At 42.4% G+C, this 14,481-nt stretch overlaps 1 protein-coding gene and 1 pseudogene across 1 annotated transcript; both read left to right on the top strand.

Moving 5' to 3' along the window:
• Positions 1-7,466: 7,466 nt before the first annotated feature.
• On the top strand, positions 7,467-9,039 carry LOC148019479 (uncharacterized; annotated as a pseudogene).
• LOC148019478 (uncharacterized) lies at positions 9,019-9,753 on the top strand (the record flags this gene model as incomplete). Its single annotated transcript, XM_087700792.1, has 3 exons — positions 9,019-9,090; positions 9,199-9,441; positions 9,604-9,753. Coding segments are annotated over exons 1-3 (465 nt in total), but the record flags the coding sequence as incomplete, so codon positions are not given.
• Positions 9,754-14,481: the final 4,728 nt, after the last annotated feature.

Here is a 14,481-nt window from a genome sequence, read left to right as displayed (position 1 = left end):
ATCATCCCTGTTGCCTGTTGATGCAAAATCGTCACTAGGAAGTGACTGTGTGGTCAAATACCACTTTCGTCAGTTTTGCAGATTTGCCCTTGTGAGGCTGAAGCTGTGTTCTTTGCAGTGACAGAATTTTTTGCAGTGTTCTGTAATGGCGTCTGATTCTCTTTCACAGATTGTCACTGAAAAGCTTGACAAGAACAACTTCCAAGCATGGAAGTTTAGAATGACAAATTTCCTTATGGGAAAAGGATATTGGGAATTTGTTGCAGGAAATGAAGAAGAACCAGTTCTTCCTGATGTTCCCAATCAACAGCAAATGCAGGCATTCAAAACATGGCATGAGAGAGCCAGGAAAGTTATGTATTGGCTGTCTATCAGTATTTCAGACTCTATGATTGTGCATATTCAGGATACAAGTACACCAAAGGAGGCATGGGATACTTTGTCAAAAATTTATAGCACAAATACGCAAGCCAGGAAAATGCAGCTCAAGCAAGAGTTGCATAATGTGCAAAGAGAAAGTATGAGCATCAACGACTACCACATGAAGGTGAAGAAGATTGCAGATGCACTTGCTTCCATTGGGTCGCCAGTGGAAGATGATGATTTAGTTTCCGTGACCTTGAATGGTCTAGGAAAGGATTATGCACAGTTCCGAACATCCATTTCCGTCCGTGAAAGATTTTCTGATTTTGAGGAGTTGATTGCTCTTCTAATTTCTGAGGAGCAGAGAAATGGTGGTGCATCTTCTTCAGGAGGAACTTCAAAAGAAGCTGTCTTCTACTCAAATGCTGGAAGAGGTAGAGGCAGAGGTAGAGGAGGCTGATTTGGAGGCCGTGGTAGAAATCAGAATATGCAGCAAACTCAAGAAAACTAGTCCTATGGAGGAGGACGTGGTAACTCTAGAGGCAGGGGGAGCCAAAGAGGTCGTGGTGGATGGCAAAGAGGCCAAAATGCAAACAGTAATGTTGAATGCTACTACTGTGGTAAAATGGGTCATATGGCTAAAGACTGCTATAAAAAGCAGAATGACATCATGAATGGAAAATTGCAACAAGGAAATTATGCATCTTCTAGTAGACAGGGTGATGACAGAAATGAGCACTTGTTTATGGTGCAGCACATGAACAATTCTGTGACAAGTGCAGAAGAAAGCAATGATGTATGGTATGTTGACTCAGGTGCATCAAACCACATGACAGGTCATGCAGAATGGATGGAGGATGCAAGAAAAATGGAAAAACCAGGATTTGTGGAGACTGGTGATGATACTGCACATCCTATTGTGCAGATTGGAAAAATTCCCTTGTCTATGCAGGATGGGAAAAAGAAATACCTGTCTGATGTATTTCATGTCCTGAATATCACCAAGAATCTGGTTTCTGTTGGTCAAATGGTTGAGCAGGGCTTGCAGGTCAGATTTAATCCTCATGGATGCTTTGTTGAGGATATGAAAAATAAAGGTCGCTTGATAGCAAAAGGAAAGAAGAAGGGCAGAATGTTTACATTGGATGCAGATATGTCTGAATTGAGTGCAGCAATGTTTGCACATGGGACTGGTGTAGTTGCAGATATTGATATCTGGCATAAACGCATTGGTCATGTTAATGTACAGCGACTTAAATCAATGCAGGCCCAAAATATTGTTGCAGGATTGTCCAAATTCAAGGTTGCAGAAATGCATAAGGTATGTGAAGCCTGTCAGTTTGGAAAACAGGCAAGGAAACCATTTCCTAGACATGTTCAAGAGAGTGAGAAGCCATTGGAATTAATCCACTCTGATGTGTGGACTACTAAAGCTGCATCTCTTGGAGGCTGTCATTATTTTGTCACTTTTATTGATGACTATAGCAGAAAAGTTTGGGTGTATTTTATGAAAAAGAAAAGTGAAGTTTTTGGGCATTTCAAAACTCTTAAAGCTATGGTTGAAAAAGAAACAGGCCTGCAGATAAAATGCCTAAGGTCAGATGGAGGGGGAGAGTACCTCTCAAATGAGTTTGCAAAGTTCTTGCAGGAGCATGGCATAAAGCAGCAATATTCATGCAGTTATACCCCACAACAAAATGGAATTGCAGAAAGGAAAAACATGCATATTGGAGAGGTATCTCGTGCCATGCTCAATGAAAAAGACTTGCCAGATTTTTATTGGGCTGAAGTAGTTGCTACAGCAGTCTACATAATGAACAGGACTCCCACTACAGCAATACATGGGATGACTCCAGAGGAGAGGTATACTGGTAGGAAACCAGATATTTCTCATTTGAAAATTTTTGGTTGCATTGTCTATGTACATGTGCCAGATGAGTTGAGATCCAAGTTGGATCCAAAAGCTGAGAAGTGCATCTTTATTGGTTACTCTCTGCAGCAAAAAGGGTATAGATGCTATAACCCTTCTACTCATAAGTTTACAGTGAGCAGAGATGTTGTTTTTGATGAGATGAGTAGCTGGTATAAACCAGTAAATGTGATTGATGATGTAGATGCACAAAATGGTAATGCTGCACAGAATTCAGAGCAGCAGTCACAAAATATTAGTGGACCTGGAGCGTCCTCTAGCAGTGGTTCACATTCTTCGCCATGGACAGGCAGATTGAGATTAGGAGAATCTTCTCAAAGTAATGTAGATAGTGGTATGCAGGTATCACGAAAAGGAAAAGAGAAGGTTGATCAGCCCATGTTTGATGTGAATGTAGGTCACTCTTATGTGGATGGTGAATCCAGTGGCTCAGAACAGAGCATTGATGATGAGTTGGGTATTCCTTCTATTGTTACACCTGGAGTAAGGAAGACCAGGGATGTTTTGAGAGCACCCGGGAGTGAACCTACTTTGCGCAGGTCTACGAGAGCTAGGTATCCTGTGGATAGGCTGAAATATGATGGATTTACAGCCATTCACTATGCATATATGGTCAAAGTGATACAGGAACCAGAACCCACTTCTTTTGAGCAAGCCATGGGAAAAGAAAAATGGGAGAAAACCATGGATGAAGAAATGGATGCCTTGGAAGCAAATGCTACATGGGAATTGGTACCTTTGCCTAAAGGTAAAAATGCAATTGGCTGTAAGTGGGTTTATAAGGTGAAGCACAATGCAGATGGTTCTGTGAACAGATACAAGGCAAGATTAGTAGTCAAGGGGTATGCACAAACATATGGCATTGACTATGAAGAAACATTCAGTCCGGTTGCAAGGATGGCAACCGTAAGAGCAGTCATTGCTATGGTTGCATCAAAGGGATGGTCTTTACATCAGATGGATGTAAAGAATGCCTTCTTGCATGGTGATTTGCAAGAAGAGGTCTATATGGAGCAGCCACCAAGTTATGTGCATGCTGTTCATCCTGAGTTTGTTTGCAGGTTGAAGAAAGCCTTGTATGGCTTGAAGCAAGCACCTAGAGCATGGTCTGACAAGATAGGACAATATCTTGTCACTATTGGCTTTCAGATTTCCAAGGCAGATTTCTCACTTTATGTGAGAAAAACAGAGAAAGGTATTATGCTACTTGTCATTTATGTTGATGATTTGATTATGACAGGTGACAGTGATGAAGATATCCTTCATATGAAAATGCTATTGAAGCAGAAGTTTGAGATGAAGGATTTGGGAGAGTTGCGTTATTTCTTGGGCATTGAGGTGATTAGATCACCAAGTGGGATACAGCTCTTGCAGAGGCAGTATGGATTGGACATGCTGTCCAAATATGGGATGACAGGCTGTAAGCCTATTTCAGTTCCTTTGGAGCAGAATGTGAAGCTGAGCACAGATGTAGGTGAGCTTCTGGAAGACCCTACTATGTACAGACGCATAGTAGGAAGCTTGATTTATATGACTATTACTAGGCCAGATTTGAGCTATGCTGTTGGATTGGTAAGTCAGTTTATGCAGGCTCCAAGGAAACCACATTTGGATGCGGCTAGATGCATACTCAGGTATGTGAAGTCCACATTGCAGTATGGACTATTTTATGAGATTGGGGTTCAGATACAGTTGCATGGATACACTGATGCTGATTGGGCTGGTAGTATCTATGATAGACGATCTACCAGTGGATATGTGTTCTCTTTTGGGAGTGCTGCAGTCACCTGGAGCAGCAAGAAACAGCCTACAGTTGCCTTGTCGAGCACAGAGGCTGAGTACAGGGGTGCAGCAATGGCTGCATGTGAGGTAGCTTGGTTGCATAAGCTACTTTATGATATGCATCAGTCTACAGATGGGCCAGTTGTCATTTATTGTGACAACATGAGTAGTATACACTTGGCAAATAACCCAGTCTATCATGCTAGAACAAAGCATATTGAGGTGCATTATCACTATGTGTGAGAGAGGGTTTTACTAGGTCTTATTGATCTAGTTTATGTCAGCACAGAGGATCAGGTAGCTGACATATTCACGAAGGCATTGGGCGCAGAGAAGCTGCGCAAGTTTAGAGACCTGCTTGGTGTGCAGGAATTGGGATTGAGCTCGAGGGGGAGTGTTGAGATATCGAGCTCCACTCGTGATACGCCAAGGTGACCGTTGTGTATTTATGTCACCGACTTGTCAGTTGCAGACGCGGTTGGTACACCGCCCATGAATAATAGCTACATGATAGCTATCCTTATCTACTCTAGTTCGTGGCTCAGTTAGTATGCCACCTTAGTTAGTTGAGCTTGGTTTGAGACCCATATATAGGGGTCTTCTATTTCTTTGTACTTGAGTTCTTTTGGCTTATACAACTAAGAAGAGGAAAACTGTTTTCAGCCTCCACCCTTGTGTGTATTCCCCCATTGTGCAAGCAAGAAAGCTTCAAGTGAGACTCCTTCCTTCTCTCCCACAATCTTGACATCTCTCTCTCTCTCTCTAACACACACACACCCAAACTGTTATACAGCCCCAACATAAATTCAATATTATCATATCATAGCCATCCTCTCTCTCTCTCTCTCTCTCTCTCTCTCTCATATACACTCTCGTAGCCATCCACACATATACACTCCCTCAGTCTCTCTCACACGCTTCCACACACACACACACACACACACACACACACACACACACACACTTCTTTATCTCTCTTTCCTCCTCTCCACATAGACATGCAAGGTTCCAAAAAGAAAGGGAGAAAGTGTACCTAGAGAGCTAGGAACATAGAGAGTCAATCACACGCAGGAGAGATGTGCACATGAGGTGTAGATCGTAGTAGAGCCTAGTGCATATCATTGTAGGAGGAAGTCAAGATGTAGCACATGAGAAAGATGAGATCCATAGCCAAGCGCACGGCTATGGTGGGTGAGCGCAACACGTGTGAATGAACGGGGAGAGACAAGGGAGTTTAAGCTGTCAGGGGTGGTTTTGCAAGTTCAAAAAGTAAAAATCAAATAATAATAATATCAGGCTAGGTCTATATTTTTCATCTTGGATTTGATCACCGAGATTGCTTTCATCATTCCCAATAGACTTGGATCAAAATTTCTCATAATGGTATAAAATATTTTGAAATAGTAGACACAAATAATCATAAATCAAAATCAATTGTGAGCCTTAAATGAGCTTTACATGTATTTGATGCCATGAGCTCAAAAACATTGTACAAAGCAAAATGTGAGAAATCGGTGTGAACTTATCAATAGAAGAGATATTTAACATGGTGTTTTTGAAATGAAGAAAAAATGTTCTAAATAGTAGATTTGCTAGATACATAGCCAATCGCATAATTATGGTGGGTGAGTGTGTGTGAGCATGTGGGGGGGGTGTTATATTAGAAAGAAGAAAGATTTGATGTCATGAGTGCAAAAAGAATGCTCGACAAAGCAAACATGAGAGAAATTAATGTGAAATTTTCAATAGAAGAGAGAAATTTAGCATGACACTTTTTAAATTAAAAAAAAAGTGTTAAATAGGAGGTTCTAACCTAGGCTCATGTGTGCTCGTCGACTCTCTTCTGAGGAGAACAATAAATATTTCATGTATACAAAGGGCAAATTGAAGTGGCTCAAATTTAAAGGCATGATTATTTTATAGCTTTTTTTCCCTCACTAAGAGGTAAAACGCCAGATGGTCACGACTCACGGGCTCCAAGCCCTTGCAAGAAGAGCTTAATTCACTCGAGTAGGTGGTGTCCTAATTCTTTGCTCCAAGATGGAGTTTATCCATCAATTTAGACATCACGCCTTCCTTCTTCACATGGTCGTTGCGAGGACCTTCTTCGATTGGGTGTCCTGCGGTATCGGTGTAGGTAGCGGAAGGGGTTTCCTTGTGAGGATCGATGCCTGGGCTGACAGGCCTGGGCTTAGGGTTTTCCCCATGCGCAGCAAACCCTGGCTGCATGCCTTCTGTGGGCCATTCATCAGCCCCCGCATTTGAGTACGCGCCATGGCCGGCCTTCTGCCCCGTTAGGAAATCCTTCACCTTGTCGATGAGACCTGGTGATCTGTGCTGCGCCGTGTGAGGGGAATCGATGTGCTGATCGGCCACAGGGTGCGTGGCTTCGTGCGCTTCTTTTGCCTCGTGATGGAGTCCACCACACCATGCGGCACTTCCTTCCCCTTCCCCTTCCCCATCCCCATCCCCACCATGCCTTCATCCCCATGGCCACCGTGCTGCTGTTGCTCTCGTCTGCGACGCTCAGCCTCATCCCTCGACTCCTGGACCACGGCGCTCACATCTCGCCCAACACCAGATATGCCACCATAGCCTGCTTCTGTGACGGAGATGGGCTTGTCGATATGGAAGCTGGGGCCTTGTTCCTCCTCCTGCAGGTCGGGCGAAGGCGACGGAGGGATCGGAACGGCGGAGGTGGTGTATTTCTGGCGGTGGGAGGGGGCATCAATTTCTTGGAAGGTGACCTCGTTTGCGTCTGTGCGTCGGAGGAGCTCGTATTCGTATTCTCCCTGATCAGACATGGGGGCAACACAAAAGAGAGAGAGTGTGTGTACGATGGTGGTGGTGGCACGTGTGAGTAAGATGAGAAAGAGACTAGGGGAAGTTTATACTCTAATCACGTCGAAACGCTTCCGACACGTAGGCGTTATCTCTCCACCGCCACGCATCAGGATATTTGGCACTTGCAGATTTTGGGAGTTTCGGCAGCACACGAGTTTTGTGAAACCAGTGCGAGAAGACGGTTTTACGAAACAAGGCAACATATAATTTCAATGTCAATTGTACAGATGCTTGTGACAAGTACTTTAATGGTCATATATGTGAGCCTGCAAAAGAGACGTAGAGAGAAGCTAGAACAGAGACCAAGAGAGGTTTTTCTCCCCCGTGCATAAATAATGCCTATTGTTGCTGGGGCATCTTCAATCTTTTGTACATGCACATCTAATAATAGTTTTACTCATGTCGTGAGCCTCCAAACCTCTTCTTCCCAAACTCTCTCTGTGCGAATTCATGCAATCCTATATTGAACAATTGGTATCAGAGCAGGTTTTGTCCAAGCTCTATCAGAATTTCAGAATCACACTTTCGAATTTCGTTGCCGTCTGAACTTCTACTACCACCATCGCCGTCTGAATTTCCGCCATCGCTGTCTGAATTCAGAATTTTGCAGCGTTTCAGAATCGTTGCTTCAGATTTTTACATGAATCAGAATTTTGCGTTTCAACGTTCATATTCCATTTTGAAGTACATCAGACGTCAGTTGGTGTGCGGCAACGTTCAGCACATTTCGTTAGAATCAGAATTCGCGTTCTGCATTTCAAAATTTTGCATATGTCAGCGTTTCAGATGTCAGAATTTCGCAGGTTTTGGACTTTCATGTTTTAGAATTTTCGTCAGCGGCAGCGTCCGTCAGATTTTCGAGTTCATTAGAATTGCGTCAGAATTTCGCAGGCATCGACTGTCGTGAAACATCAGAATTTTGCGTTTGTTCGTTGTGAAAAGTTCGCGTTCAACAGAGTTCGTCGTGCATCAGAATTAAAGAATTTTATAATGAATTTCACATTTTAGATTTCGTCGTTCGTTAGCAATTGGATTTAGGCTCTTTGTCTTTTTTGTGCAAAGATTTTGGCATAGCGATTTTCTACAAAACAGGCATTGTATAATCCTCTATAGGTTGTGCTCGATTGCACAGGTTGTCGATCGCCATGCCTGATAGCAGTGATGTATTCAAGATGCTGTATGCTGAGGACAAATTGGAAGGATCAGACAGTTATCCTATGTGGGCTTATATGATGCAACATGTGCTTGTTTTAAAGAGTCTTTTCAATATTGTGAACAATACTGATGTACATCCCAGTTCTGATGATATAGGGTCTATTTAGAATGTTGTAGTTACTAGCAGGTCCTCTGCTGATTGTAGTGTCTACAACTGAGCAGGCTCGTTGGGATAGTAAAGATGCACAGGCTCATGCCTTGATTGCGCTTTCTGTGAAGCGTGTTATTACTTCCCACATTCGCTCAACAAAAATAGTAAAATGGACTTGGGACATTCTAGCTCGTTTGTATGCATGTTGCAATGAGGCAAAAAATTGCATTTCTACGTAAAGAGTTAGAATCGAAGATTATGCTAGAGGAGGATGAAATGGATACCTTTTTGGCTAGCATTAAAGACATAAATGAACAGTTAATTGATGCAGGTGAAGTTATTCAACATAATAAACTTGTGCAAATTGTTCTTGATGCATTGCCCAATTCATACCAGACTTCTGCCAGTACTTGGAGACTTATTTCGCAGAGTATTGAGGATGTTAAATTTGATGCGTTGGTCACCTTGTTGTTGCAAGAAGCCCAGTCTAGGAAGAACATGGATAAGCAATCTTATATGGATCAGGTCTTTGTTACTGCTCAAAGAGGGAGTGGCAATAACAATTATGCCACTTCCAATGTTCCTTCTGTGGGTAGCAGGCCACCTACATCGAATGTTGTTTCTAGCAACAATGCATGTGGAAAAGTTGGTGATTAAGGCAAGAAGAAGATGTTAATGTTTTTATTGCAAAGCCAGAGATCATTTGATCAAGCAGTGTCCAAAATTAAAGGCTTAAGAGGCTAAGAAAAAGGCAAGTGGATCTTCTACAAATGCAGCTGTTGTAGAATCAGCCATGACTACAAATTCTGCAAATGATATTGATGCAGAGTGGGATTTTATTGCACAATGCACTTACAATCCTTCTGTCCATGATGCATGTATGTGAGCTGTTGCAGATTCACATGTATGGTACTTTGATAATGGTGCTACAAAGCACATTACATCACATTGTGAGTTGTTTGCTTCCTTTAAGGTTGTCCCTAAAGGAAATACTGTCACTTGTGCTAACAATGCCTCTTGTCCGGTTCAGGGAGTTGGAGAAATTGTGCTTATTGCTGCAAATGGTAGTTCTTTCACACTTGAGAATGCCCTTTATTTACCTGGAATCAAGAAAAAATTGCTGTCTGTCTCTACATTTGCGAGGCTTGGTCTTGTTGTCACTTTTGTGAATGACAGATGTATTGTTCATGATCTCAGTTCAGGTGATGAAATTGTGGCATTGGGCACTTTATGTCGTAGGCTGTATAAGCTCAATTCGTATGACAAGTGTCAGTAGAATTTTGCAGATGTAGTTATAGTTTCGAAGGCTGCTTCGAATGCAAAACTTTGGTATGCTCGTTTTGGTCATTTGAATTTTGCTTGTTTGATGCATTTGCAGAAATCCGATATGGTTGCTTCTCTACCACCTCTCGAGGCACCATCTAGACATGCATGTGAAGGCTGTATTTTGGGTAAGATGCAGCGTTCTAAGTTTCCAAAGGATGGTTTAGTGCGGGCTACACGCAAGTTGCAGCTTGTACACAGTGATGTTTGTGGTCCGATGCAAAGTCCCTCTTTCAGTAATTACATGTACTTCGTGACTTTTATTGATGATTACTCTAGGTATGCATGGGTAAGTCCGCTTAAAGCAAAGTCCAAAGTGTTTGTGTGCTTCAAGCAATTTTGTTCATGGCTGAAAATGCATCTGGTTGTACTGTGGGCACCCTTCGTTCTGATCGAGGGGGGGAGTATATGTCTAAAGAATTCAATGCATATCTGGGGAGTCGTGGGATAAAACACCAATGTGCAGTGCCTTATACTCCGTAGCAAAATGATGTTGTAGAGAGAAAAAACATGACATTTATAGAGATGGCACAATGTATGGTCAAGAGTCAAGCTTTACCACATGATTTCTGGCTTGAGGCTGTCATGTGTGCTACATATGTACTTAACATGTGTCCCACAAAAGCTTTGCAGTCTATTACTCCTTATGAGGCATGGCACGGAAAAAAGCCTTCCATTGGTCACATGCATGTTTTTGGTTGTTTGGCATATGCTTTAGTGCCAGAAATACAACGTAAAAAATTGGATGATAAGGTTGTTAAATGCATTTTTGCTGGTTATAGTGCTGAGAGCAAAGGTTATATGTTGTATCATCCGCAAACCAAACATATCGTGGTTTCTCGAGTTGTTGTTTCTGGGGAAGGCTAAAGAAAGCATTGTAGGGATTGAAGCAAGCACCACGTGCTTGGTATGAAAAAATTCATGCATATCTGAAAGTACCTTGTACGTAAAGAAAACATGTGACGTTTTTCTTATCATTGTGTTATATGTTGATGTTTTGCTGCTTACGGGACCGCATGAGAAACATGATGTTGATTTAAATTCAGTTTTTGAAATGTCAGATTTGGGCCTCTTGCATCACTATTTGAGGATTCAGTTTAAGCATGTTGATGGAGGTATTGCCTTGTGTCAAACACAGTATATTGAGGCATTGTTGCGCAGATTTGATCTTGCTGATTCCAAACCTGTACCTACACCTATACAAACGGGTTTGCAACTTAGTATGCATACAAATGGCGATTATTTTGATGTCTCTCTCTATCAGTAGGCTGTTGGATGTCTAATTTATGTGTGCATTACACGCCTAGATGTACAGTTTGCTGTCTTGCAACTAAGCAAGTTTATGCATAGTCCAAGTTGGAAGCATTGGCGGGCAGTTCAGAGAATCTTTCGCTACTTGACTGGCACTTCTGACCTTGGTTTGTTTTATCCCAAGGGGGGATCATTGCTGCCAAATTTATAGGCTTTTTTGGACTCAGATTGGGCTGGTTGTTAGGACACACGCGTGTCCACAAGTGGCTTTTGTTTCATGCTTGGCAATTCAATGCTTTCTGTGTGTTGGATGTCATGAACACAAAAATGTTGTACATAAAGATTTCTTTTTTGAAGATTTTGGCATTAGAAAGGCCCACTCACAACTACTAAAGTAAGCATAGTACCCATGGGACCCCCCTTATCCCACAATGCAAGGGCGCGTTGGACATATGAATCAGGGTAACTAGTAGGGCTCAAACCCATAATCGGGGTTTCAACAACGCGACACACACACTCACCCACTTACAACTCCTTTCTTCTCATAAAAGTCCCCCCCCCCTTCCCCCTTCCCGCCTCTCTCTCTCTCTCTCTCACACACACACACACACACACACACACACACACACACACACACACACACACACACAGCCTCTTGTGACTTTGGATAAAGGGAGCTTGATTAGCGCGGTTGATCTAGGAGGTTAGCTAGGACATAGGGAGCATGTACCTATGAGGTGTAGCCAAGGATCTAGGACATTAGGAGCCTAAGTAGCTCTGGGTTGGATGGGCGGTCAGGTGATCACTCAAGATTATTCTCATGTTGCTATTGGTTGAGTAGAGATCTAGAGCTCCCATCCCTCATGCATGCACGTGTTTCAAGGCAATGTATAAATGGAATTAGAGCTCGAGTGTGACATAGGAAAGCTCTACTTAAACTCGTATCACAACAAGACATTTTAACATTTGAACTACCACTCGATGATGTACAAAATGAATATTGGGAGACTCCCCTCCTAGTTGGGGGGGGCTTTGAGAAACAAAAAGAGGAGGGGGGAAGGGTGGTGAACCTAACCCCCCCACCTAGCTTGATAGGTTGCTACAAGCCATGCCTCCCCCCTTCTCAATTGCTGCTTTGTATAGGACTGTGAACACACACACACACACACTCACCCACTCAGAAATCCTCTCTTGTCATAAAAGTTCCCCCCTTCCCCCCCGCCTCTCCTCCCTCCCTCTCACACACACACACACACACACACACACACACACACACACACAGCCTCTTGTAACATTGGATAGAGGGAGCATGTGCCTACAAGGCCAACCTAGCATCTAATAGTATGAATGTTTCAAGGTAATGTACCAATGGTATTAGTGCTCGGTTGTGACATAGGAATGCTCTACTCAAAGCTCGTTGGCGAGAGCTGTATGCATGCACTAGCTTGCATGCGTGGTTTGCAAAAGTCTTGGGTCTAATGCAATGGAGAAACATCTTCTTTTTCGAATTCAAGCTACCATTAGCACTTTTCATATCTCTTGCATTGATGGTCATGATTTCCCACCATTGTGGACTTGGCCAATGTAAAAGTGTACGGTAAAATTCTACTCTTGATCGGTCGATCACACTGTCCTAGCACGTGTGCACTACATCTCTCTCTCTCTCTCTCTCTCTCTCTCTCTCTTGTGAACATGGATGTTAAATACGAGTAGCTTATTTCATACCTCGATTGTTTAAGATGATTGAGATATAGAGCATCCTATTGCACAAGGAGAAGATCAAGAAGTAGCCTCTTATTCATACACAATAAATGGAAATTGTAAACGCTTCCCTATATTTAGCTTCACAGGTCAATATGGACACTCTGGGCTCTCTTTGGTGACCCAAGAAACACAAGAATTACCCAATCCACCTTGCTTTGTATTACTTATCATGGATAACAAGCCCTTGAAAACATCATCTACAAAATATTTAATCAAAACTCTTGATAACCTTGTGAATCATATGGTTAAAAAAGCGATCACTTCTACTACCATGTGCATAACTATCAAAGTTATATTTTATGAGTTCCAATAATCATATAACTCTAAGGATTTTTGTGAGTCTATTACATGCACTATTAGAAGGTCTCCTTGCATCCCTTGGTGGTCAATTTGCAAGATAAGCTATGCACGATACTCTTAAAAATGAACCATATATCAAGAGAAGTCCCTCTCTCTCTCTCTCTCTCTCTCTCTCTCTCTCTTATCTTCTCTACCAAGCATGTAAAAAACATATGGCAAAGGTATATCATTAGGCTTCTATTTTTTTATTGTATGTATATTCCCAATGATGAGCTTTTTTCCTCTTCTCAGCACCTGATTCACCAATAAGAGATTAGAATTAGGCAAATATTGCAGATGTACAAATGAGAGAGAGAGAGAGAGAGAGAGAGAGAGAGAGAGAGAGAGATGATGATGATATTATCATCCTTCGACGCTGAATAAACCTATGGGACCAAAAAGTTACATGTTACATGCCATGTCCTGAGGAAAGAAGCGACTCTCTAGGTGTCAGAATGGTGGTGATAAAAGTCACGATCAATAACACACAGGTTGCCTAGGAGAGAGAGGTGTATATAGTGTGGTGAGAATGAAGATGCAAGGGAAGCAAGTCGAAATGGGCTCAAAAGCTAGGCACTCTAATAGGGTATGCTACTCTGTCTCATGAGCATGCATGGGGCCTAAGGTACATAGGCAAAGATACTCATCGCCTTGACCCCAATGCTTGGTCTTACTTCAAAGATGAATTGAAACCAAAGTACAAATTGCCAATAAGGGGATGGGCTCTAATATGTATCGGTGGGTGCAAGATGCTCTCTCAGAGAAGAAGATATAATTGTCATTGGAGGCAATCTGGGTAGTGTAGTGGGTGAATTGTGATCCTCCAATTGTCTCCCACTTGGTAAGACATTGACATTGAAAGAAAGCCTCATTAACCATGGGATCTAGTGAGGCATCTCGTAGAAGGTGTCTTGTATCCCATTTTTGAAGCCATTTTTTGGTGTCTTGCATCCACAACGAGCCTTTACTAAGCATAATAAAATCTTGCAAGTGATAAATACATCACGAACCAAAAATATTTTCAATAAATTAATATATATATTTTCTTGAGAGAAGGACTAGGACCCTTTAGCTTGCATAGGAGGTACAATGAGAGAGAGAGAGAGAGAGAGAGAGAGAGAGAGAGAGAGAGAGAGAGAGAGAGAGAGAGACTTTAGTAGCTCGCATGTTATCTAAGTGGTGCGCATGCGTGGTGTGTCTAAGAGAGAGAGAGAGGGGGGACCACGTGGTGGGAAAGTAGGGTGGATGGTAGAAAGAAGTTAACATTTAAAATAAACTTTTCATAGAACCGTCATAGCTATTTGCCTTAGCTATTATATTGATGTGACATTAATATAATAACCTTTAGAGCGAAGGCTATGACTAAGGTTTCCCCCCCTTTTGATGGCCATCCCCCTCTCTTCTCCACCTCCGCTCTCACCACTCTCTTCCTTCTCTTTCTTTTCCCATGTTCTCTCCCCCTCTAGCGGTCCTCCTCTTGTCTTGTCCACCTCCACTCTCATTGCTCACATACTAGAAACCTACCCCTCCCCGCACCCGAGAGAGAGAGAGAGAGAGAGAGAGAGAGAGAGAGAGAGAG

Source organism: Lygodium microphyllum, chromosome 19 (assembly GCF_053477565.2).
Source record: "Lygodium microphyllum isolate KBCC chromosome 19, Lygodium_microphyllum_v1.1.10, whole genome shotgun sequence".
Lineage (NCBI taxonomy): Eukaryota > Viridiplantae > Streptophyta > Polypodiopsida > Schizaeales > Lygodiaceae > Lygodium > Lygodium microphyllum.
Note: the sequence above shows the minus strand (reverse complement) of the source record. Positions and strands in the feature narration are given on the sequence as shown.